Source organism: Myiozetetes cayanensis, unplaced genomic scaffold (genome assembly GCF_022539395.1).
Source record: "Myiozetetes cayanensis isolate MyiCay16 unplaced genomic scaffold, myiCay2020 scf1, whole genome shotgun sequence".
NCBI lineage: Eukaryota > Metazoa > Chordata > Aves > Passeriformes > Tyrannidae > Myiozetetes > Myiozetetes cayanensis.
Window position 1 is genome coordinate 3950584 of NW_026086604.1, and position 26334 is coordinate 3976917.

At 40.4% G+C, this 26334-nt stretch overlaps 1 protein-coding gene across 1 annotated transcript in view; it reads left to right on the forward strand.

Moving 5' to 3' along the window:
• COL22A1 (collagen type XXII alpha 1 chain) overlaps nt 1–26334 on the forward strand; it is a 224706-nt gene that overhangs the window by 126523 nt on the left and 71849 nt on the right. The window contains exons 18-24 of the mRNA XM_050324956.1: nt 3538–3591; nt 4891–4944; nt 7447–7482; nt 8983–9012; nt 9894–9947; nt 10843–10896; nt 17209–17262. Coding sequence (XP_050180913.1) covers nt 3538–3591; nt 4891–4944; nt 7447–7482; nt 8983–9012; nt 9894–9947; nt 10843–10896; nt 17209–17262 — 336 coding nt within the window. The remainder of the gene's footprint in view (nt 1–3537; nt 3592–4890; nt 4945–7446; nt 7483–8982; nt 9013–9893; nt 9948–10842; nt 10897–17208; nt 17263–26334) is intronic.

Consider the following 26334-nt stretch of genomic DNA (forward strand, 5'->3'; position numbering starts at 1 on the left):
CCAAACTTTTGCCTACTGGGAGAAAGAATCAAGAGACCCCTGGTGTGAGATATTGTGTTTCTCTTTACCAGTGTCCTTTCTGCTGTTTATGATGAAGTAGCCACAATTGTATTTTGTATTACCTATTCTTGTTGATGCAGCCGGAGCAAAAGGCTGGATCATACTTTATCTTCCTCGTGCTTTTCACTCAGCTCTTTGCAGAACAGGCTCAGTGTGCTCAGTCCACCCAGTGCCTCTGCTGCTTTTCCAGAGGCGAGATTGTCTAATCTGCTGGAATATTTGGCTCCTGGAAGAAAATCCGTCTTACTGACATCACCTTGATAGGAGAGGAAGCTGGAGCTGCGTGTGGGCAAACAGCTGACTAAGCCAGAGGAAGATTAAAGTGGGGAAGAAATGGATTTGGTTTTGTTTCATTAGAGGGATATGCACAATTAAGGTCCGTTTTCTGGTTTTGTGGTGGTTTTTTTGTTTTGTTTTATTTTTATTTTTTTTTCCTGAAGCAGCCAGATCTCTGCTACAATAATTGTACTTTGATTTTCTTTCCACGTTTTAAATGATGGTCTCAGAGCACCCACTGCCATTGCTTTAACTTCTACCAGTAAGTACTACTGTGAAAGCAGTGGGCGTAAATTCGACTGGCCAAATATTTCTTTGTCTCCTCTTGAGTCTGTAACTTGAATACTGACACCTACAAAACCTGTTTCTTTGTGCCTGAGGAGAAAAGAGTTTATAAAGTCAGATGAAAGCACCAGTCTGTGCACTGAGTATTGTTCTATCACATCTGCAACCTGAGCATCAAGGAAAAAGCATGCATATCCCCTAATACATATTGCTGCTCTATTCATATATTTTGGGACCTTAGATGTAAATATTGAGGTTTTACAGTGAGGTTCCTGAATCCAGTAGTATTGGTTACACCTTCACTTTAGGAAAACCACTACACAATAGGAGGAATATCCCATGTTTTTTGAACCCAATGGACTCATTGTAGACCCCAGCACAGACTCTGCAGAGATAAGCATGATGCATTTCTCTGCCAATATAAGGCCTGTATGTCAGGGATACTTGGCATGTTAATTTAAGCATGTGCAGCAGTCCAGTGTGACATGGGGCATTGTTTTTTCTGCATAAGCACCTGCCCATCCTTAGGTTCTTGTCTGTTTTATTGAGAAGAGCTTGTGTAAGGAGGTAGTAGGGATTGTCTGCTGCTGCCAGATCCCTCTGCAGTGGTTTTTTTTTTCTCCTTCAGCCCTGGAGAATCATTTTTCTGACAAATCATTACCTTTTCTAACTGGTAGAGGTCAGAGAGCAGCACTGAAGTTTCAGTGGAATTGGGATCTTCCCCAGTTCTTTATGACTCTTCACCATTTTCTTCCAGTGGTTAAAAGCAGGAAAGCCAGTAGACCCCCGGAAAAAGAAATGGAGTCCTAAAGTGAAAATTTGAGAATAAAACTTTAATGTGTTTGTTCTTTCTGTTGGAAAACAAATACCTTTCACTAAGTAGCTGTCTTTAAAGAATGGAAAAAATCACAAAAAATATTTGTAATGACAGATTTTTCTGTAGAAACAACAGAAAATGCAATCATTTTGAGTGTTTTCAAACAGCTTTATTTTATGTATTTGTATAAATAATAAATTTGCCTTTCCCAGCCCCCATTACTAGCAGTGGAAACATTGACAGTTTTCTGTTTTGGCAGCTAAACCAGCATGTGTGAAGTACTCATTGCTGCAGTATATTGATGTTAAAAATTCTCCTGGGAATACACTGTACATTTTGTCAGCAATCTACCAGGCTGCTGCTTACTGAAAGTCTTAAGTTCAGGATACTCATAGTTCAGTCAGTGCAAAGGAAACCATTAATGTGGAAATCGTCACCCTAAAATCAAGTGGATCTGGGTGTCTGACACTGGGTTTCTGTAGGATGTGAGTCTCTCTAATTTAATTCCTTGAATCCATAAATTAATATTTATGTTAGAAGACTGATTGACTTTCTAGGGAGGAAAAATAAACAAAGTGATTTGCAAATCCATTTCTGACTTGCTAAATCAATGTAGTTCACAAAAGGAGCTCATTAAATCCATTGCCCTAAGTGTGGGTTTGTAGGTAATAACAGAGCTCTAACAGGGATGAAACTATCTAAAACATTAAAAAAGTAGAATAAAACTAATAGTTTGTTGTCACTGCTTGTACTTGTAGAATTTGTTTTTACATGCACATTCACGTTTGCATTGGCACTGTGTGTGTGTTTGAAAGTTTATATTCAGCTGTGTGTGCAGGATCCAAGCAAAGTCTGTGTTCCATTTTAGAGAGGTTTAAGGAATTTACAGAGAAAAAGGAAGTCCCTGTTTCAAAGAGTTTTTTTAACTAAAGAGGCTGGAATGGTCAAGGGCCACAATCTATAAGAGAAGAGTGAAGTTCAGTATGTCTTTGATCAAGTCCTCTTCTCAATCAAGAACCTGGATTATAAAATATAGAATATCTTAAGCTTGAACTTGGAAGTACAGTAGCGGTCAGGGTCAGAATTCAAAATTATCTTGAAAACACAATCCCCCAAAGCAGAAGATGACATTGAGAAGGGGAAACTGCAGGATGATTCATATGTGTAGGATGACAAATTTCACAGTGCTAAAGACTGGGAGCAAGTGATCAAGGAGCTATCCTGTGAAAGGGGCTTTGGGGCAAAGTAAATATTGTCCTGGGATTTAAACAGAAGAATAGTTTATAAAAAATGAAATAATATTTCTTCTCAAAACCTCAGCTGCGTCCAGGTTCATGAACTTAGATACAGTGAAGACATGGAAAAATGGGACACTACACAAAGGGGAGCAACAAAAATGATCAGAAGTCTGAAAAGCATGTTCATGAAGAAAAGTTAAAAGTATTGTGGTTGTTTAGTCTAGAGAAGTTTGAAAGGGGAGTTTTGTAGGTCTTCAAATGCATAAAATGTCATTGTAAAGATGAAGGAAACGGTTTGTTCTCTGTGGGGGGTTAGAGAAAGAAACACTAGTCTGGAGCTCTAGTGAGAAAAAGTTAGGTTTAGGTACAGGGGAAAAAAACATATCTTCAGGTAATAAAAATAAAGAAGTGAAATCAATTGCCTGTCGACTTTGTGGACTGTCCATTTCTGAAGACATAGAGGAACAGATTAATTTTTCCCCCAAGTTACAGAAAGGAAAGTTGAAAACCAAAAGGTTTTTTCTTTACTCGGTAAAACTGAGCTATTGCTGGATTGTGGATTCATTATTTTCATAAGAGCTATTCCAGGCTGATGGTTCTCCTGGTGTATGTTACCCAGTTTTTGTGAACCCACCCCAGTCAGGCAGAGGAAGGATGCCAACATGGAAAGCTACTGCACACCTGCTTTTGGTCACAGCAACTTCTCGTGGTACAAGATGTGGGAATTTTAGCCATTTTCTCTATTGGGCTGTCTGGAATTTCTCTCCTTATTCCTTACTCTTGGAGCAAATACCATGGACATCACCTGCAGAGTAGTGACCTGGATTGGAGATATAGTGGTTCTTTGTCTTCTTTTTTCAGGGAGAGAGAGGCCTGGATGGGTTCCCTGGAAAGCCAGGTGTGGAGGGGAGACAGGTAAGTTGCAAATAATGACTGGAATCATTTCTTTGGAAAGAGTGAAAGTTGACTGTAAAACTGAGACTTATCCTGGGTAGCTGCTGAATCATGGCAGGGACCCCCATGCATCCCTGTTCTAAGGATCTTTGTGGGTACAATTGTTTGGGATTTTTTGTTTAGTTTGTTTTAGAATTAAACTATAATGCAATACACAGTTAAAGGAAATGCCAATCCTTTCAAATCGATAGGTTAAATTTTGTCTTACATAAGAAAACACACATAAAAATTCAGTTGTTTAAGCCTGATTTTATGAACCTTTTTTTCCCCTCCCACAACATGAAAGGAAGAGAACTGGATTTAATATATTTGGGTTGTTTTCAATCAAAAAGGCTTGGAATTATTTACATTTTTAAGACAAGAACAATCTAGAAAATTGTCTAAAAGGTCAGTACATTTCTGCTGATCAGACACACAATGCTTTGTCTAAAACCGCTATCTGTAGATCCCACAAGACTGTTTTCATTACTCAGGGTATGACACCTAATGAGAGGCATCCTTTCCTCTCAAGGATCTTCTGGGCTAAATAGCAAAGGACAGAGCAAGATGCAAAGGCTAGAAGTGATTTCCAAAAGCCATGCAGCTAATCATTGCCACCCTTGAGCCTGAAGCCTCCAGGCTGCTGCATCTGCATCCTGCTCTGTTCCTCAGTGACCCTGTATGGGGAAGTGTGTGTCTAGTTAGTGTTTATCACTATCCTCATAAGATGGAAATGTTTTCTAGTGCTACAGGCAGCACTGGAATCACAGAGAGCTGTGTTCACTGTACCCATTACACTGCTTACAGAACTGGTTTCTACTTGCAGCAAATGTAGATGAAGTGGGGAAATTGCACAGAGACGTGAAGATGGATCCTGATGGTCTACTGTTTCAAAGGAACGATTTCCCTAAGTGAAGCCCTGTTACAGAAGTTTGGTTTTCGGAAGCTTTTTTTCCTTATTCATGTCTAGACACCTAGGAGTGGGCAGATTCTCATGCCTGAATTTTATACTGAATTTTGTGTTTGACACTGATATACTCAGTGAACTGCAATTCTTTTGAACCAGCTGAAATTGGGTTGGTGTTGTCGTGGCTGCTGTGGCATCTCCATCATTGTTCTCTTTCCTCTCTGTGTAGCAGAGCCAAAGCAGCCTTGTGTGTTCTATTAGCTCCTATCCCAGTGCAATGAGACATCATCCTTTGTGCTACCAATACCTGCAGCCTTATGTTTTTCCTGTATTTTAAAACCAAAGAGATTTCTCTCCATTTTACGTGTTTATAGGGCCCTGCTGGCAGCCCCGGCCCTCCAGGTGCTAGTGGGACCAAAGGAGAAAAGGTAAGGTGGGATGGGATGCCCAGGAGGAGATTGGAAACACATTTGTTAATTCTTCCTTGGGCCCCCTGTGCTGGAAATATCAGGGCTGTTGGTCTAATATTTATCTCATTTATGTATTACTGAAGTTTATGTGCATTTAAATGTTTAACTTTCCTGGCATTGCTTCTGAAATGGGTACAAGCAAGTGTTAAAGTGTGTCTGGTTATAGCTCCACTGCTCTTAGTTAAGCCCTCATAGTGGGAGTAGAAGGAAATAGAATGCAGTTTGGGTCCGAAAATCTTTTTCACATGAGAAATGTCAATATGTTTGTGTAGAAGCTGGTTTTCTGACCCAGGAGATGTAGAATTGACTCAAAAAGTGTCAATAAAATGACTCTGAGCCTCTTACCTGCAAAATAATTATTCACTGCACTCAGCAGCACTTTTGACCTTGCTATTTTTACAGTTGTTAAAGTTTTCAGGGCAGCCTTATGTTTCCCTCTCTGTTAGAGATGATGTTGTGCTTTTGATATTTCCGACACAGGTCTTTGGCATGAGTGGAAAGGCATAGTCAGTTCTGGATTTCTTCCTCTCTTTCTCCTCCAGATAAGGCAGTGAGCTTATCCAAGAATGCAGAGATTGGAAGCAATTCTCTCTGTTCTTTCTCTGCAGTAGTGATCGCTCTTGAGTTCATAACACTTCATCCACGTCTCTGAAGCAGCTGCATTTGGTGCTTCCAGAAGATGTTTTGCTCTTTGGTCCAATACTTTCTGAGCAGCTGCTGTGTGTCTCTTCAGTGCTTCTTCAGAATGGGCTCTTTGTAGAACAGGCCAGTTTGGATGGAGCCCTGGACAACCTGATCTAGTGGGTGGCATCCCTGTCCAAGGCAAGGGGGCTGGAAGTGGATATTCTGAACAGGCTGGATTGACAGCCAAGGCCAGTGGTATGAGGCTCAATAAGGCAAAGTGACAGGTCCTGCACTTGGGTCACAACAACCCCCTGCATTACCACAGGCTTGGGCAGAGTGCCTGGAAAGCTGCCTGGAGTGAAAGGACCTGGGGGTGCTCAACAGTGGCTGAACATGAGACCAGTGTGTGCTGAGGTGAGCAAGAAGGGCAATGGCACCTGGGCTGTATCAACAATAGTGTGGCAGCAGGACCAGACACTGATTGTCTCTCTCTGTTGGGCACTGGTGAGGCCACAGCTCAAATCCTTGTTCAGCTCTGGGCCCCTCATGACAAGGAAGTTATTGAGGTGCTGGAGCGTGTCCAGAGAAGGGCAAAGGAACTGGGGAAGGGTCTAGAGAGTAAACCATATGAGGAGCAGGGAAGGAGCTGGGATTGTTTAGACTGGAGAAAAGGAAGCTCAGGAGGGACCTTATCACTCTGTACAACTACCTGGCAACAGGTTGTAGGCGGGTTGGGGTCAGTCTCGTCTCACAGGCAACTAGCAACAGGACAAGAAGAATTGACCTCAAGCTGCACCAGGAGAGGTTCAGATTGGACATCAGGAAGAATTTGTTCACTGATAGGGTAGATAAGCATCAGAATGGGCTGCCCAGGAGGTGATGAAGTCAGCATTCCTGGAGGTGTTCAAGAAATGACTGGACTTTACACTTAGTGCTTGTGGTTTAGTTGACATGATGGTGTTCATGGTGGTCAAAGGCTGGACTCAATGACCTTGGAGGTCTTTTCCAACTTTAATGAATCAGTAATTAGGATCCCTTGCAGCCCAAACCATTCTATGACTCTGTTAATAAATAACAAATACTAATTGAGCTTGTCTTAAGAGAAAAGAATATGAAAAATATGCTGAGTCATCCAGAGACCTACATGAGTAATGAATAAATAGAGTGTGTAAAGAAGCTATGTGTTCAGTTTAGTGCCAGTCTGTACCTACAGTAAAGGATATACCTTCTGGATTCATACTCTTAAAGCACAATACATGGTGGACATTGCTGGAGAAAAATGGACTGGAACAGATTGATGGCCTACATGACAATAAACCTTGGGAAAAGGATGTAACATCTCAGTGTCCTATATAGTATATGTATGATTTGCTCTATAAAATGACTTGGGGAAAGTTCTCACTTTTTTTGAAAAGTTATTTTGGCTATTAACAAAAAAAAGCATTTTTGACTCCCTAAATATCCATCCTCTTGCAGGTCTGTTGGGGATCTAAGTATCAAACAGGTTTATTTGTGTGGACATCAAATATAAGATTTTTGAAGCACAAATCTACTGCTGTGGTGCATCTATTGCATCATTCATTTTAAGTCACTAAATGTCATTAAATCAATGCAAAACATCATGGTAATACAGACTGCAACCAGTTCTTGGATGTATTCCTCTGCAGAGCAGAGGAAACAGCATTAATAGAGATTGGTATTGAAAATAAGCATGTACAACAGCAGCTGGAAAATATGCTCAGAGGTTTGTTTTCGTTTTGCATTATGTTATGTATTGTGCTGTGTATTGTTGTGATCTGTGTTATGTTTTTTCATTTCTTTTGTGTTACCCTGCAGGGTGAACCAGGACTTCCAGGATTGCCTGGCACTTCAGTAAGAATGAAGTGGTTTTTTTTTTTAGCTTTCTCATACTTTGTAGGCATTATTGCATGAGAAGGGAAGGTGGAAGTGGGGAGTGTGGGGATCTTACTGAAAGATGTTCTTAAATATTTCTGGGTTTTTTTGCAAAAAAAGTGAAACTCTAGGCAGTGAAGACTTTTGAGGAATGGAAGTAATAGGTTCCAACAAAGAAAAGCACTGCCACAATTTTGGGAGATTGTGAGTGCCTCTTCAGGACTCAGGCATCAGGCAGAGCAATACTATGACAGGACTGTGTGGTTTCCCGCAGTTGATGAGTTGATTCCAAGTGGCCTTTGGTACATAGAGCCTGTGAAAGTCATAAAAGCAAATGAAATTTCAGAACTGAGTGCCTTTGATGTGGACTCAGTGTGAGAGTTGGGGTGGGAGAAGAAAAAGGCAATTTCTGATGAAGGCGAATGATCTTTCCTTGGCTTATGTCTGAAAAAGTCCTGGTGGTTATAAGACAGCCAAGGCCTGATGTGCTGGAAGCAGGGATGAAAAAAGAAAACTCAGAATACAGGAGAATGGGGTTCATCTTTTCTGTGGCACTAGATTTAACATCCTTTGTGCATCCCTGCCTCTGCCTTCAGCAATGCCTTCACTGATGCCAGGGATATCACTGGCAGGGATGTAAGGATTTCCAGAGACTAATATTGTCTGAATGAAGAGATCATCTCCAAGGGAATAGAAAAAGATTTACTATGAAGAATGCAGAGGAGAGGTCTAGAACTGAGTTCTGCATGGGCTGGTAATAAAGGAGTTAGGCAGTATCCCTTTTACTTGCTGAGAAAACAGGATTAATATTAAGAAACAGCACTCTTTGACTATGGGAGCTAAAGACAAGAATGAGAAGCTCCCTGGTAATCATGGGAAAGGCAGCAGGCAATTATCTTACCCAGAAGGTGGTAGAAAGTTACAGAATGAAAAAAAAAAAGAAAACTATGAAAAACAACTCCTGTTTGGGTAAGAACCTTTTACTGACCTGCTCAAATGTGATATTAATGATGTGACAGGAGTTGCCAAGAAATTCTGAAAGATGTGTATAAAAGCTGAAAATGAGCCTAAAGCTCCAGAAGGTGGATGCAAAACAGGCAGGGCATATCTCAAGCCAGTCTGATGGTTATGTGATGCCTTCTGCATTCAATTGATCTTTAGAACTTAGAGTAAAACAAGATCTGGGGAACAAACTGACTTGTTTATATGATGAGATAATGATGAATTAAGTTCTTGCTGTTTATACAGCCACATAAATCACTTCATAGGTAACTGTGTCAATAGGTAACTTTGTGTTAGCCTGAGCTGTTTACATAGAATACATCCCCCAGCCTGCAATAGGATTTGAGGAGCTGTAGGAGTTACCGTGCAACTCAAAGGAATAGCAGGGGGAGAAAAATACCCTGAGGGGGACCTTTGTACCTTTGGCACCTTGTTTTTACTTTTTTGATCCTTTATGACTCTGCATTTCTATTGCAGGTACATATTGAAGGTCTGAAAGGAGAGGAAGTAAGAGAGATTCAATATTTATTCTTTCATTGCAAGGATATTTTAACATAATTCTGTTTTCTGTTCAGTTAGATTTTTCTTTAAAATAATACTGTAAAAGGAAGGTGGATGGAAGCATTATCAGGAAATCAAGGAATAAGTTTTCCTATTTACAGTGGAGAAAATAAGAAAGGAAAAAGGGCAATGTTCTTATCAAATGCAGTGAATCTAACATGAATGAGCAGTATGAACTGTAGTGTCAGCTATGCAATTATTCAAGAACAGGGAAGGGTTGACATTAAAGTTAAACTGTATTTGAATTTTATGTCTAGTTTGTCTCTGAACTTGGGCACTCAAACTGGAGGCCATACCCACTGCTTCAGTCTGTTAACCCTATATATTAAAAAAAAAATATAAATTTAATTTTATGTTGGTAGGTGCCTAATTTGCATTTACCTCTTAATTAATATAATGATATGCATCATATAATTGATACTTTAATGCTGTTCGGAGCTGTGCTGGCTTGGGGGAAGTGCCTGTTGAAGCTGTTCGTGCAAGAATTGCTCTTTTCCACCACCAAACCTCAACTCACAGTGTTTCCTTGGAATACCCAGGATATCCCAGTGTCTTTGGTAGAGTTACTACAGAGAAACACAGAGCCAGTTATGGATAAGTGCCTGCTGAGTGTGGGTGGATCAGTCTGTGGCCAGTCTAATGAGTGCTGATAATTCAAGTAGCCAGAGGTTTAAGGAGAAAACCAGCTGGTCTCTGCACTGTTTTTTTGGGACCTATGGGGAAAGGGGTGGTATAGGTCCTGTAAAGACAGACAACATGACTCATGTGCCCATGCACTTTTTCATAAATATATTCTAACTTTTTGGGGTTTTTTAACATTTCTGTAGGGAAAGCCTGGGCCACGAGGACCACAGGGACCACCTGGACCTCCTGGACCTCCAGTAAGTTGTTTCTCTCATTGTTCGCAATTCCAGAAGCTGGAACTCAGACTACAAGACTTTGTATGTTATTCAGGCACTAAGATATTTAAACAGTGCCCACAGCCTCCAGTTTTCTTCACTGCTGTGAGCAGGTGTCCTGCTGTGGACGGCCACTCTTAACACAGGGAGGTGGCACCCAGGACATGGGCAGACTTTGCCTCAAGGCTGTTGTCATGCAGAACCTCACTGTTTTTCTATTTCTAATGTCCTGTAGAGCTGTATAGGCATTCAGCACATCTCAGAGAGGCACTCACTGATAACTTGTGAGTTGTCACGTCATGAAGGTCAGGGAACAGTTACTGTCAAAGGCATTGTTGTTATGCCACAAAGTCCTGGCTAAAATATTTTGTGGATGAAGACTAAGAATTGGGTATGTGTGTTTGTTTCTGCAAAATTTTTGCAACAATTAACACATGCCAGCATTCTTAATTTCAACTTAAATTGCAGCTTATTCGAGTTATATTTTATGACCCAGCTCTGCAGGATATCTCATTTCAGATTGTCACTGCTGCCTCATTTGCAAATACTGTTTCCTTTCGTTTGAATTGTTTGTTGTGTTTCACTGTTGATTGGTTTTTGTAAAATTGATGACATTGTGAGGATGGGTTACTTAGGGAAGTCTGGTTTGAATTATGTAATTTAAATATAGTTGTGTGCTCTGTATTTAATCAGGGCATTGTCACTTTTCCCTATCTTGTTTTCTCATTCTCTTCTGCTCAAAGGACAGGATAAATATCATGTAAGAGTTGCCTAAGTAGCCGCATAGTAATGGTAGCACAAAACAGATAGGAAATTGTTATACAGTTCATTAGTTTCTCTTATTCTGTTAACTTTCTAAAACTTTTTACTTTTAAAGGGAGAGCCTGGTCTGGAAGGCAAGCCTGGATTTCCTGGTTTACCAGGTCAAAGGGTGAGTTTCTTTTTTAATTTAATTTGAGTCTCAAGAGGTTGGGGGCACCTTTGTTCAATGAAGTTTGCTGCTTTCACCCACTTCACATATACTTTTCTACTTATTTAAGGATCCTGAAGGCCCAGATCCTTTCCTGTCTTCCTTCTTTTAGGTCCAACAGCTTTCAGTATCTCTTGGAGTCCACAGGTTGTATGCAGTGCTGTTTCTTTCCTTCTATGTGATTTACATCTACTCCGTACTGCTAAGAAGGTTTTTGATAGGGCTCTGAGTGTATAAGGCCACTAATAATGTGGTCAACTTGAAAGGTCAGAGAACTTTGAGTTGTCCTGGAAGTGAAATAAGTGCAAATACGCTGGCAATACTTAATGCTTTCTATTTTGTACTCAAAGAGAGGGTCCCACAAAATGGCAACAGGTCAACCATCCTCCATCAGGAGCTTAGTTTTTTCTGTTTATGAAAAACTATTGGATTTTCTCTGACACAGAGTTATGTCTTCAAATATTTAAGTATTGCTAAAATGTAAATTTCATGGTGGGCCTGATGTTAATACATTCATGCTCTGAACCTGCCTCTCCTTGCTTCAACCTGTTCATATGAAGAATATCTCACAACAGATAAGAGTGGAAGTGGGACAGCTGCTTAGCTTTTGTGGAGTCAGTCACTTGGGTCTCAGTACTGCTGTTTGATAGGTCACTTTTTTAAGTAGTCACAGAGACTTGATCACAGCTCATTCCTTAAAGGAGGTCATGGGGGTTGCCTGCACTGCTTTGCACTTGAGTCAGCACCAGTGCTGTCAACAGGCTGAGTGTGAGAGCACTGCCTATGAGCATGGGAGGGTGATGGGTAAAGGACAGTACAGGACAGGAATAAACATCTTGGTAAGTGATTTTCTACAGACTTTTCATTGGATTGCATGCTATTACAGGGAGCTGAAAGCATGACTTTTAGGAATCTTCTCCTTGGGAAGCGCTACGTGCAGTCTTGTGTCAGTGCCTCAGTGGAAAAGGGCATTTACTTGCTTTCCTTTAATTTCCTATCCATAGAAAACATCACTTTAGCAAATAACTGTGCAGTGCTTTACTTATGAGTTGGTAAATTCAGAATTGTCCTGGTTTTAAAGCCTGCTGTTTCTTGAATAAGATTAATAGAGCATATTAGCTGGGCAAAGGACAGTGATCCGTCAGCATCTGCAACAGAACAGAAAATGCTGCTGCTAATGATCATTTGATTAGAGATGTCATTTGATCCATACTGTCTTTGACTTTTTCCCTAGACTCTGTTGTGTCTGGCTAGTTAGACTTCTCCTAAGGGTCTTTATTAGTCACCAGGCATCTTAGGCAAATGGATATATTTTTTAAATTAAAGGCCATTATTCAGTGACTTAAAACACAAGATGAATCCAAGTCCTGGGTTTGCAGGATCTACACAGATCTTTTTTGGGAGCAGGTAACACTTCCAAACTGAACCAAGCAAATGGGCTCTGTTCATTTTATCAGTTAGCTTCTTCCAAGTGCCTGGCACTTGATGTCTGCATTTTGACAACAATATCCTCAAGAGCACACTGGGGGAAGAAAGATGCTTTGCTGTTCTCTTGTGTCCTGTAAGACCCAAGAGTGACAGACAGTACTGTACTCATTTTATTAAAGCTGACTGAAAAAAAAGTAAAACTCGGAGAGACTGGTTTAATTTTAGAGTGGTTTTTGTGATGTGTGTCCTCCCCCCTCTCCTTTCCTTCTCTTTCTTCTGTGAAATCGAAGAGAACTGAAGTACTTTGATTCTGCTCTTAAATATTTGACACCTCATCTACTGAAATATTTACTGGAAATAAACCAACTCCTTTTCTTGATGGACTCAAAAGGTGCAGATGTGTGACATGCTCCTGGAAAGGATGGAGATCTTTGGGCAACTCAGCTTAAACACAAGGTTCTTCTGAAGTGTAGTCAATTACTTTGATTTCAAGAATTTGCCTCTCTTTTAAATGATACAATTTCATTCAAGTGATTGAAATTTCAGAACGAAACTAACAGAAAACATTTATCCTGTAGCAGTAATTCCCACACAGGCATGAGGTAGGAGCTAGACCATTTTGAGTTTGACGTGCTGGACTGCATCTTCGTTATTGCATTGTCAAAATTTTTCCAAGTTCAAGGTACAATCACCACAAAACAAAAAAATTACAGGAGTCTCATAGGATAGTAAGAATAGCTTTATGAGAAGAAAATGAATGGAAAATATCTTTATAAAACAGTAACCTTTAATGAATGTCCTTCTTCATGTTTAAGACTCTGATGCACATGAGTCAGGCAGATAAGTAATAATATTTATTCCCCTTTCATCAAGTTACTTCGTGCTCAAAATAATTCATGCAAAGCACAGAATGAGAGTGAGTTGGATGTAAAATCAGAAGTAACTTAGAAAATGATATTGCAGGACCCTTTTATTTTTGTGAGCTAGTTGCAAAGTTTGGTGTCACAGTCTGTCAGTTTGAGGCGAGAAGAATGATCACAGCTCCAGGAGCAGGTTACAAAGCGGGGGTCTCTGCATCTGTAATTCAGCTGTCACGTTTCAGCAGGTTTTCATGTAGGTGTGTCCACATGCCCTGAATGTTTACTCCTGAAGTCAGAACACCACAAAAAAGCTTAACAGGCTTTTCTTGTCTCTTTACAAGTAGATTGCAAGGCTTTGAGTCTCAGTAAGCGCCACTTATTTGTTTTAGAGTAGAGCCTACAGGATTCTGTTAAAGCTGGGAAATACTGGGTTCGGGGCACACCCTCCACCCAGAGGAGAAGTGTTAAGAGCACTTGTCAATACAGGAAAAGTTTGTCCCTATTACAGATAAAGTTAACAGACCTCTGGAGGGCTGCTGAGCTCTTCATGTGTTTGATGGTGGGAGAGAAACAAATGTATTTGAGTTTCCATTCTCGACCCATCTCTCTCCTAAGTGGGTTGTTGCATGTGATGTTGTGTTGAGGCCATTCACAACTTGAATTTTACAGTCAACAGTTTCAACTCTTATTTCTCTGTGTATGAACTCCCCTTGATTAGAACCACCTTAGACTTGCAGGGTCCAAGGGAAGGAGATAGTTCATTGTTAACTCCAAGGGGAAAAGTGTAAATAATCCAGGAGAGAGAGGAGTATAAGTTTGCCCAGAAAATTAGGTAAACTTTCTGGAAGGAGTCAGTCCCAAGATGTGGTCTCTCTTGATGTCTAGAAGTCCTTATAACCCTTTACTTTGCCACAACAGCCCCAATAATCACCCATAATCTGACCAACCCTGATGGTATTTTCATCCTCAAGCTACGGAGATGGTCTCACTTCAAAATTTACTGTTGTTATCTAATGCATACAGAGACTGCAAAAGGCTGGTGCCTTAAGGGAGATCAAACATTGATTAACACTGCTGGACATCTTCTGGCTTCTCTAATAATGTAGAGATAAAAAGACAGGGCTGAAATGGATAATCCTAGCATCCCACTGGGTTACAGAGGAAACAGCATTCATGCTAGAAGTCATATTTGTTCACAGTTAAAGATGTTTCCCATGTACTTGGTACCAAATCCACTTCTGTTCCTGGGACCAAACATCAGAGAAAAACATACTAAGAAAACAAATGGCCATTCTGGCTATCGGGACAGCGAGGTGGGAAACAGTTTTGGGCTATGATACCTTTCACAATTTCCCCTATAGCAGAGTGGAGATAACATTTTTCCTTGGTTTCCTGTCTTCTGCATAGTAGATAACTTTCTGATTAATGGTTGTGTTTATATTTATTTGTGGGTGCTTAAAATGTTAAGATGACATTACTTGCCCTGACAGAGCTCAGCTGTGCAGAAATCAGAATGCAAGCAAATTAATACAATGAAGGAAAAAGGGATTGATAGTGTAGATTAAATCCAGAGTGAAGCTATTAGTGTCAGTGAGGTAAAGACATCCATTTCCAATAAAACACATTTTTAACTGTGCTGTTATTCAAATTGCTGATAAAGGCAAATAGCATATATCATGGAGTTGAAGGATACACATTCTTACACACTTAGCAGATTCTAACTATAGGTAACAGAGCATAATTGCTCCGTTTCTCTGTCATATTATTAGGAAATGTGACATTTCACTGAGCTTTGCTCCCATAGGTATAATTTCTCCCAGCAAGTATTTCTGTCCTTCATAGACAGACTGTAATGACATGGAGCAAATCTGTTGTAGTTTGATTTTGGCCAACCTCCAAGTGGCCCAAATGTCCCCTTCACAACAGGAAACCCCTCTCAGTCTCTCAGGCAGTATAACTACATGTTGCTTTAAGGGATTTCTCAGTGTTTGGAAGGCACCAAAGTTTTGTAGCATTGTAGCCAAGGAAAGGATAAAAGGCTGTTTTTGCATCTCTCATTGCTGCCACATGCTAGTGTGCCCAAGAAACAGTATGGAAACAGAGGAGTGGGTTGGTGGGACATGAAGGAATTGGTTACACTGTGTTGTATGTTGGCCTCAGTGTTGTAACTGTGGAACCAGCCACCTTGACCTGTAGCTCCCACATTGACTGGAAGCTGGAGATGGTGTGCAGGGATGCTCATCTCTCCTGGCTCCACACACCACACCCTGTATGCTCTATTCAAAAGCTTATTTATTTATTGAAATAACAGTGTCCTTTGTGTGGTCACCTTGGCAGTTGACAAAATGAGCATCTATAACTAGAAAACTGGCAGTGAACCATGCGGTGTTGTGAGTTCTCCGGGTTAAAAATGGGCTCTTTCTGGTTTTGACAAGAAAAGAAATTATGGATGTTGGGAAAAGTAGACAAAGCATTCATGAATAGTGGATTTGCTTGAGTATATAATGCAAGTTTTATTGGTATTAGAGTATTTTTTTTATTTTGCTTTTAATGATAAAATAGTTAGATGATCAGATTCTGACACACCAACTGATGAATCTCAGTCAATACCAATGAAAATATGACAAAAACATGTTTTGCTTGTGATGCTTTAGCTTTTTCATTTATTTAAGTCAGTAGGAATCTGTTTCATAGGATTTCACAGATTATTCTGAGTTGGAAAGGACCCACAAGGATCATCGAGTCCAACTCTTAAGAGAACGGCCCGTACAAAGATTGAATCCACAACACTGGTGTTATTAACACCATGCTCTAACCAACTGAGCTAATCTTGGGGGAGTTGTTCATAAATGTTGTTTCTGGACATATTTCAATAAAGAAAAAATAAAGGAAAAATTATGTATATGACTCTTAAGCATCTGTATGACCATTCATATCATCAGTGACATGAAGCTTGCCTAATTATATTTTCCTCCAAGAAGAAAATCAGTCTGGATGAGAAGTAGAAATGAGGGAGAGTCCCTTTTCTCCCTCTCTCAGACATTTACTTGACTCCTCTTGTACCTCCTAGAATATTACTAACAACCTCAAAGTATTAATTATTCAGTGTCTGTTACATACGAAGGAAGAATAGATAATTTTTATAAAATATGTGACTTGTCTGAAGTAATACAACAAGTCCACTGTTGGGCTGAGAAACAAACCCAACCTCTGCCTTAACTTCGTGTTACTCCATCCTTTCTTTCTCATTTTATTTGTGTAGGATTTTTTTCCTTTGAACTATTTGAAGTCAAACCCATGGGAACACAGATGCTGCTGCATCTGTATAGTTGGACTAATCTCAAGGGTATGCTCCAGGTTCTGGATTATTCATTCTTTGCACCAGCAAAGTTCTCTGGTTCCTCTGGAGGGTTCTTTTTCTGTATGCAGAGGAGTCAGTGAGCTCTGCCTCCCTCACTGCTAATGCCAACCCTAGTTAGCAATAACTCATGGATTCCTGTTTCCCAGCTTAGAGATTGTGAATCTTTTATATTAATCTATGCAAAAGAGTTCTTAATTATTTTCTTTCTTCATGCATGAAGCAGTGCAAGGGACAGAAGGGAAACTGCTTGGCTTTGTTGGGGATGGGTGAAGAGCCTGACTGCAGAAAGGAAAGTGTCTACACTTGGCACCTCCCTTGGCTGCATATTATTCCCTGATCCTCTGTACGGAGCAGCCAGGTGGGACTGCAGGGTGTAGGAGATGCCATGATGTGCACGAGAACAACCCTCAACTTCAGGACTATTACCGCAATCTGGGAGATACAGAACTGTCAAATACAACTGGAATTTCACTTCCAAATGCTGTCTGTTGCCTTAATTTCTAGTTTTTATATTTTGTGTACACACATTAAGGTGATTTATCAGATTGGGGGTGAAATACTTGGGAGAATCAATAGCAGTCTTTGGTCTGTTACTTAATATTTACTCCTCTGTTGAACATGCAGGGTAAAAAGGGAGAACCAGGATTCCCAGGAATCAATGGTCTGATCGGCCCTCAGGTAAGGAATGATTTCTTCATTTCCCTAAAATATGTGGAAAACCAGACTTTTGAGGAAATGGGTAACTTGGAACCGCAATGCAGCATGTATGATCTTCTTTGTACCATATTTGAAGCTGGTGTTTCTCCTTTAAGACCCAAATAATCTATCCTGTTGTGATTGAGAGAATGTCTCTCTGGTAGCAGTTACTTTTACCTCCCACAATTCTCCAGCATCTTTGAACAGGGACCTAAGGAGGTGTTTTTACGTGTGATTTCCCCATTGCTTGTGCCTAGGGCAGCATCATTCCAGAGGGAAAGCACTGATTTGTGGTTTGTAATATTTAGGACAGTGTCTCACCTAACTGTTGACGTGTGTATTGGCAATTGCAGAAAGACCTCCTGTGCTGCAGTCTTGAGGGAAGAAACAGTTTAAATGTATTTACTATTTTGAAAGCACACTTTGAGCACAAGACTGGTTTTGAGGCTTTTGACACATTTCTGCTTGTTACAGAGGAATAAGTATTGGCTTGTTGAGGAAGGTAAAGACAGGGGCCTAAAAGTAAGTGTTTATTCTCCCTGTGAGGAAGGGGGATGTCATCAGTTAATGACTCCTTAGATCCTTTGTTTTAAAGCTTTTGACAACTCAGTACTTCAAATCACACCATCTGTGCAACATCATAACATCATAAGGGTAAAATAGTACTGTGTCTGTTAAGAACCACCAGAGAGGATTTGATTCCACCTTAGATCTGCCTTCTGTTATGATAACACTGACACTTGCCTCTGGCTTGTTTTCTTGTTAACTCTGTTGACATATTCAGCTGACCCAAGTCACTTTGTAGGGTCATCCTTGCAACAAGAAAAATATCTGTGGGAATGTCCTTAAGCAGAAAAGACAGAACCTCTCATGGAGCTGAGCACTCAGGATAAGACTTAGCATTTCATTCATTCCCTTCTCAGTGGCAAACTAACAAACTGGGCTTTGGCTTTAACACTCTGTTTCAATAATTGGTAAAGTTTTGGGCAAGAATGACAAGCCTTCACTGCTACAGCTGTTGGTGATGTATTGCAAAAAGCAGCACAGTGCTGGACAGCAGATACTGATTGCTCATTTATTTCCTCTGGCAAGCTGTGCCCTTGTAACCAGGAGAAATGATCTCGAAATGGTTTGTGTGGCAGACGTTTTGTAATGAGCTGTTTTCACATGTCTGTGGATGATGTCAGAGAGGCAATCCAAGGACTTGTGTCCTTGTGCAGGTGAAGTCCCTTGTGTCCAGCTGGGAACCTTGCCCTGCAAAACACCACCTGATACTGGTTTACATACTTTAAAGTTTTTTTTTTCCTTTGGTACAGTGTCTAGTTTGCAAGTATATCAGCAGCAGCCTTCAAGAGGAATGAAGACAGTGCTTCTAATGGATTTAAAAGATTTTAGAATCACAGAATATTCTGAGTTGGAAGGAACCCATAAGGATCATTGAGTCCAACTCTTAGCCCTCCACAGGATATCCCTGAGAATCACACCATGTGCCTGAGAGCAATGTCCAAATTCTTCATGAACTCTGTCAGGCATCTTGAACTCTTGGATCATTGAGTCCTGTTCCCTGCTTTTGTTGGGTTTGGTTTTGTTTTCTTGGGTTGGTTCGTTGTTCTTTTGCTCTTTTTTGTTGTTTGTTTTTTTTTTTTTTTTCCTTCCCATTGGATAACATTGAAAGGTCCCCCCAAGCCTTCTGACACATTGAAAAGGCATTTTCCTTCATTTTGGAGGAAGATTTTTCTCTGTGCATTATTTCTAAGATACCTGACAGTATTCATCCAGGTAATGTCACACTTTCTCAGCTCAGGTTCCCTGCAGTTAAATATATATTTATATGCATGTGTTAGCAATTTTATAAATGTATCTGAGAAAATTGCTGAAATAGCATTAGGTAATTTTCTTTTCTGCTCAACCTAAATAAAGTTAGCAAATTTTAGGTTAATTAAAACTGCATAGAATGCTAACCCTATTGAGGGATACTTAAATTGACTCTTCCTCCAAGCTAACTGCGAGAAAGGAAAAATGTTGTTCATATTCCTGCAGTGGCACTCTGTTGTGGACACATTACTGCAGATTTCCATATTTCTCTGTAGAGAAAATGCTTACATTCAGTTTGTTACAAAACTACTTTTCAGCTTAATGGCACTTTTCGTGGCATTAGATTTTTACAGCATTTTATCAGCATATTTCTATTTTGGGGTTTTTTTTGTCTTTTTTTTCTTTATTAGACTATGCCCCAAAAGTACCCAGGAAGGAAAGTGATTTTCCTTATACTGTGGTTACATGGCTATTTATTCAAGTTATGTATGGAAACCTATGTCAACTGTTCCTGTGCTGTCTCCATGGCATTGAGGGACAAATGATTTGAGTTGGCTGTACATAAATTAGTTTAGGACATGAAAATAGTCCCCCTTTCCTCTGCTGTTTTAAATGTAAATATATTTTTGTTTTCTGGCCTGATTACCCTCATTGATATCTGTCTGGGTAAAAGGAATGAGTGGATATATGAGCTTTAGAAGGCCCCTTGTTGCTGAAGGATGTAGAAAAGATCATCTGAAGTTATTATCAAGAAGTTACCAAGAAAAATAGCTGCAGTGATGCTCAGTCCAACTGAGAAGCCCCAGAAGATCAGGGAGCTGTGCTAGAGAACTGCCCTGAGGGCTGCTCTTGTGAGCCCCTTCCAGCTCAGGTTATTCTATGATTCTGTCATCCAGTGATGAACCAGAGTTGAGATGAGTCAGTCCAACTCTCAAGGACCACTTGAGAGCTAATTAAAGTGTCAAACCCTGAAGCAGCATCTAGGAAGCAACTTCTCAACTAGCCTGAGGTTGGGGTTTGTTTTGTGACAATGGAGCAGCCCTAGCTTTGTCTCTTTCCTTTCACACACCAACTTAAACTAAGTTTTAGGCAAGAAAATATCTTAAAATATTTAATTTTCCTTCCAAATCAGCTGTGGTGGTGAACTTGTCCCTTTGCTTATTTGCTCCATATTGTTTAGTCAAAAAAATGCATTTATTTTCCAGAGACCTTTAGAAATGGTGCATCCTGCAACATCATTAAGCCATGGAATAAACACCTTGAGTATTTTTCCCCCTCTGGATGTGAATGATTTCCTGGCAGCAAGGACACAGACATCTGAACTCATATTGTGTTTTTGTTGTTATTATTTATTTGTACTATTTTAGTGTCCAGGAACCTTAATCATGGACCAAACTTCTATTGCAGTAGGCTGTTTAAATGCAGACTGAAAAATGAGCATTTCTGTAAAGAGCTCTCAGCTGAAATAGATGGATGGGTACCAGGCAGGGGAAAACAGGCTGTGCATTTCTGCATGGCCACCTGAGATCTCGACACACCTTGTCTATCCCATCATCTGGTGATGGGATGAGCTCGGGGAAGTGCTGGAGGTGGTTGATGAGATACTTTTGCAAATACTTTTCTAGGCATGAGGGGTACCCTGAGGAGGAAGAAGACCTGCAGGCAGGCAGTACACACTGAGTGAGCCGTGAGGGCTGTGCTTGCAGGCTCAGCAGGGAGGGGAGATGACGTTCCAGTGGAAACCAAGGACTCAGACACTCTGAGCTGCATCATGGAATTCCTGGGCTGGGGTTCAGCTCCAAATGCAGGCCCTTGTTGGGTTAAGGATAGCAATGCAGGTGGCTGCTGATGAAGATCCAATTAATACCATCAATGGAGCCTGAAACTCTCCTAAAACAGAGACCTACAAATGGTCCACTGAACCACTCTCAGTTCCCTGAGCTGAGTGGCCCCTTGTGAGACAGCAAAACAAGCCAAAACTCTTTGAGATTTAAACAAAAATGTCATTCCTCACCCTTGCAATAACTCTGGGCTTTTATTGAGTTTTGCCTTATGCTAGGTAACCCGGTGGTATAAATAAGACTTTAGAGGAAGACTAGTACAAGCTGTACCTATTATGGTCATGGCTGGCAGTGATTTAATTAGTATAGACTTGTCTGTAGGGTGTGAGCTCAACCCCAGCTTTTCTTAAGTAATTCAGGAAATAAATTATCTCCTCTGAAATGCATGGTGTCCTTAATGTCCTTTTTATAATGCAAGTTAATATTACAAAATGTAACAAAAGGATACAGGCCCCAGCTGCAGACTCAGATTGAATTCAAACTTTTCCAGTGCTGCTTGAATTTGGAAGATATTGCTCAGAGCTATCCTTAACAAGAGCTATACCTTTAAAAAAAAAAGTAAAAAAATTGTTTACCTGTGCACATTAGTAATAATGCTGAAACAAAAGACCTTAAAGGAGGGTTTTTTGTTGTTTTTCTCATTTACTGCTCTGACTCAGTAAACCAACTCCAAGCAAACACATAGGGAAATAAATCTTCCTCTGTAGACGAAAGAGATTATGTCCACGTCTTACACTAAGTGATGAAATGAAACAAATACTGCCTTTCACTGGAAGCAGAAAACTCTCCTGGGCAAACTGCTATCTACAAAGTCAACTTTAATCAGTACTTTTACAGAGCTGCAAAAACAGTTTAGAGAATTTTTTGTTGAAAATATTTTTAAATTTAATGTTGGTACCCCAATTCCTGTTGGTATCCCATCTGTTGCAAGGACTGGAGAGCACACCCCCTTATAAATTAAGGCACTGACACCGACTATAGGACATGAATTGTGAGTAAATACTCAGATCTATTGGCTCTTTAGGCTTTCAGTATCATCAGCAACAGCTTTTCTCTGTATCCTCTTACCTTTGTCTTGATTTGTAAGGCAGGACTTAGCAAAGAGCAACTTGGTACTCTAATGCACCATTACTGAAAATAATTCAGTGATACTTTCAATTTTAGATTGAATATAAGGAAATATTTCTTCACTGAAAGGGTGGTCATGCATTGGAACAGGCTGCCCAGGGAAGTGGTAGAATACCTGTCCCTGGGGCTTTTTTAAAGACGTGTAGATGTGTTGCTTAGAGACATGGTTTAGTGCTGGCCCTGGCAGTGCTGGGTTACTGGCTGGACTCAGTGGTCTTAGAGGTCTTTTCCAACCTAAGCATTTCTCTGATTCTATAATTCTGATTCAAAGTAGTTGTGCTGCTGGATCCTGCAGTGCCTGGGATGAGAAATGAAAAGCATGTTTGAGGAGCTGATCCCAGAATCCACTCAGATGCAGCAGAGGAGAAATGGAGACCTGGAGTAGCAAGAGAAAGAGTGAGGCACTTGGGCTGCTCCGCAAAACTGTGTGCAACAGTCTCACATCTCATGGGAAATGGGGGGAAATAAAGGGAAGATGCTACAAAAACAACGTGAAGAGTCTGTAGAGTCTTTCTGAGAGGTATTTGAGTAATTGATGTTGGAGACGAGCACAGACAGTGGAGGGAGAAAGGCTGTCAGCTCCTTAGTTACTCATTTTGCTCTAACTGTGGCAGCAAACAGGGTACTTCTGCATGTCCCTTCTTCTAACACTGGTGCAGTGCTTAAAAAGCTCAGACCACAGTCTGTTTTAATATGGGTGAAGGGCTTATCTAAGCCTTTCTTGTAGTGTAAGAGAAACCAGTCATCAGCATGGAACAATATACAGAAAATATGTCTGTGCAGGCTTTGCCTCCAGAGACAGATATCTGGGAAAGCCATCAGACTTCACTTTTCATCGTGGAATGGCATTTGTTCAGCTCCCTCTAAGACTTAGTCATCCCTTCTTTCATGGAAAAGAGATTTAAGCTACTCATGGAGTCACAGACCAAAGTTTCTGTTCCTTCGCAGAGATTCCTTAGGGAGTGCAGAACCTAAATCTTAATAGCTCTGCCTTTCCCAGCCTGTCTTTCAGCAAGGTATACACTGGAAGACCAGTGGGTCCTGGAACACAGGCACAGCTGTTCCTCCAATATGAACGGTGTCAGATTTCTTTCCTGAGCACTCTTCTTGCATTATATCATCTAAGTAATGGAGCTGCATGAAACACAAGCCTGAAGAAATCCACCCCCTGCATTGTTTTTGAAGATGTCCCACGTCATGACACACACACACATCTCTACAGCCTATTTGGATTTTAGATTGTAATGAACATTTGAAGTATTTTTTGTTTCAAAGCAACAGTTCTAAAATATTTTGGTTCAAACATTTTGATAAAATATCCAGGTTTTGCGTTTGTTTTCCAAACTGAATTTGTGTAGTCCTGTTTTACAATCAAGTTTTCATGTATTAGTTTTTATTTCGACATGTACAAAGAACACATCAGAGTTACCAGCCAGAAAAAATACACTCTGTGACTATTTCTTTCTAGATCAGAGTTCCAATAGGGCAACATGGGAGTCTGGATTTGGGACAGGGGCTCTCATCTGTATAATTAATCCAATGATCTCTGTAAAAGGTGATTGTATAAATCAGGCATTTTAATCTGGATTCACTTAAAAATGGAAACAAAGAATGCTGATGGTGTGAGATTTATGAGGTGCATATTGCACACAGTCCTGCTGCTGTAGTTTCACAGTGTTGAAGATTTTTAAACACAGATAAGTGCTGTCAGTTTTGTCCATTCTAATACTTAAAAATATATATTCCTTGCTCTGAGTTATGCTCAGAAGTCAGGAGAAGGGCTGCAATAACAGATATTTATATAAAAGTGAAACAGAATTTCTCTGCACTGTGGCAAAAGAGAGGGCTCTATAAAGGACATTTATGATGTATTTCTGCCAATTTAAGACTCTTTGTACCGTTTTATGTATCTTTGTACCATCACTTGCTGTAGCCCAGGTTGCAGAAAGCAGGACACCCAGTAGGACTGTATATCAGTCAGCTGGAGCAGGGAGTCAGCACCCTGGGCATCTCCCAGGTATACTGCTGGTCATTGCACAAAACTGTTCTTTCTATGCTCACCTCAGTGAAGATTTTATCAGAAGAGCTTCCCATTAGCGAATGTACCAGTTGGTGCTACATGTGGAGAGGCTGTAAACCAGTCTGGACTGATATCCTGGGTAATTGTCTCTTAGAGACCAATGGAATGGAATTATTAGTGCCAATTTAGGAAAAAGATCAGTGGGCTTCCATTTCATGACTTATGGTTACACAAGGTTATTGCGGTCTAGAATATGGAAAGTCTAAGAGAAAATTAGAAATTGTTTTGGATACTGAGTATATCAAGGATTACCAAGAAATGATTGGGATGAGGAGAACGTAGAGCCTAACATTTTAGGGATTACACTGGTTGATGACAGATCCTTGAGTAAGATTGTGCTTTTAGGTCAGATTGACACCTCTCAATCTGTCACTGTGGGGGATAAGTCACATCATACTTGGAGTACCTTGAGTTGAGGCTGGGCCCTGCCTGGGGTTTTTCACCTCTTGATAGAAGCTCCCTGTTGTAGGGCGATAGGGAACACGTGTTTCGTGTTGGGAGATGGTTCACTTATTGGCAGAGAGAGCAAGAACAAAATTAAATTATTAGGAAGGAACCACTAGAACTGTCAAGGAAAGCCTGCAAAGGTAAATTTCACAATTTCTTTCCTGCACTTACACAAAATCCAATCTGAACCAGTTGGTTGTTTTTCTAAAGCTTTGCTGCCTTCTATTCCACCCAGTCTTCATGGAAACCCCTTCTTGGAGTCCATACCTTCTGTAGGGCCTCTCAGCAATACCATGGTGGTAGAGGTGGAGTAGGGCCAAGCATAATTTCCATGCCCCTGGTGTCTGAGGTCAATTCACCCAGTTGTGCCTATAAAGAGTTGTGTATGGGTGTGGTCTTCTCTCTTCTGCTGGGCTAACTTGGATTGTTGAGATTTATTTTGAATGGTGAGGCCTTTTTTAAGTGATGGATTGTCTTGACCAACTGTCTCCTGATGTGTCTAGAATCTTTAAGAGCAGGACCCACCAACAGGATTCACCAGGAATTATATCATCAGCATGAGTGCATCCAAAGGCACTTATTTCTGTGGATGTTTTAGCTGTGTTCACATCTGAGGCACCCTACAAATAATTTTAAGAGGATAACTCCGTGTCTGTTCTGAGTTACAATGAATGCAGATCATGGGAGGCAAGTGCATCTACAGGACCCTTTTTTGGTCGCTTTATCCCATCTATTGGTGAGAAGCTGTCTTAGCTTCTGGCTGAATTTTGCCGGTGTATTCTATAAAGATCACTGATCTGCCACAGTCTCTGCCAAACCATGCCACAAAAAGCTCCTTGTCTTCACTTTTTTACACCATTTTCCTCTTCTTTTCAACTACATTTCTCCTTAAGTGTAAACTCTAATATTGATCCTGACTAGTAATACCTTAATATTGAGTGGTGACAGGGAAAATACTGTGTGACCATTTTCTATCTTGTATCAATTGCTCAGTTTCAAATCTTTACAGGGGGCTTGGGTAGGATGGGAGAGTTGCTTGTTGGGTTTTGAGTAAAATCACACCTGAACTTCCCTGTGTTGAAGACTGTCTTTCTAACATGATGATTTCATTACTTATCAGAGTGAGTTAGCCAGGTAAAATTTCAACTCAGTCATATATCCATTCTTCACATCCATCCTCCTGCCGTTCACTCAGGTCCTGGTCCAAAAAATACTGTAACACATGCTTTGTTCTGAGCACAGGAGAAACACCTCTGCATCTCAGGCAACATATAAAGGTCTGTCAAGTCTGGAAACAAATTTCTCAGCTAGGAAGCCAAATTTAACAATTTGCTCAATACAAAAAAAAAAAAAAAAAAAAACCAAACAAAACAAAAACAAAAACAAAAACCCAAACAAACAAAAAAAAAACAAACCACCACAACAACTCTGTACATCAGATGGCTATTGAGAGAATATTTTTCCTAAGAGAAACAGCTGTTGCAGGAAGATGAGTAAGAATGTTAAGATATTTCCATCTGAATGTTGTCTATTGAAGTATGAGTTTATGAGGACCTTTTTCTACCAACCAGGTTGATGCAGAGCAACAAAATGGTGGTGCCTTTGTTTTAAAACACTTGAATCACTGCAGTGTTTCTCTGGACACTTGGATTCATATTTTTACCCCCATGCCCCAAAAGAAACAAAGCTCAAACCACAAGCCTCTGCCATTCATTTGTTACTTTCAGCAGTCTTTTTGCAGAG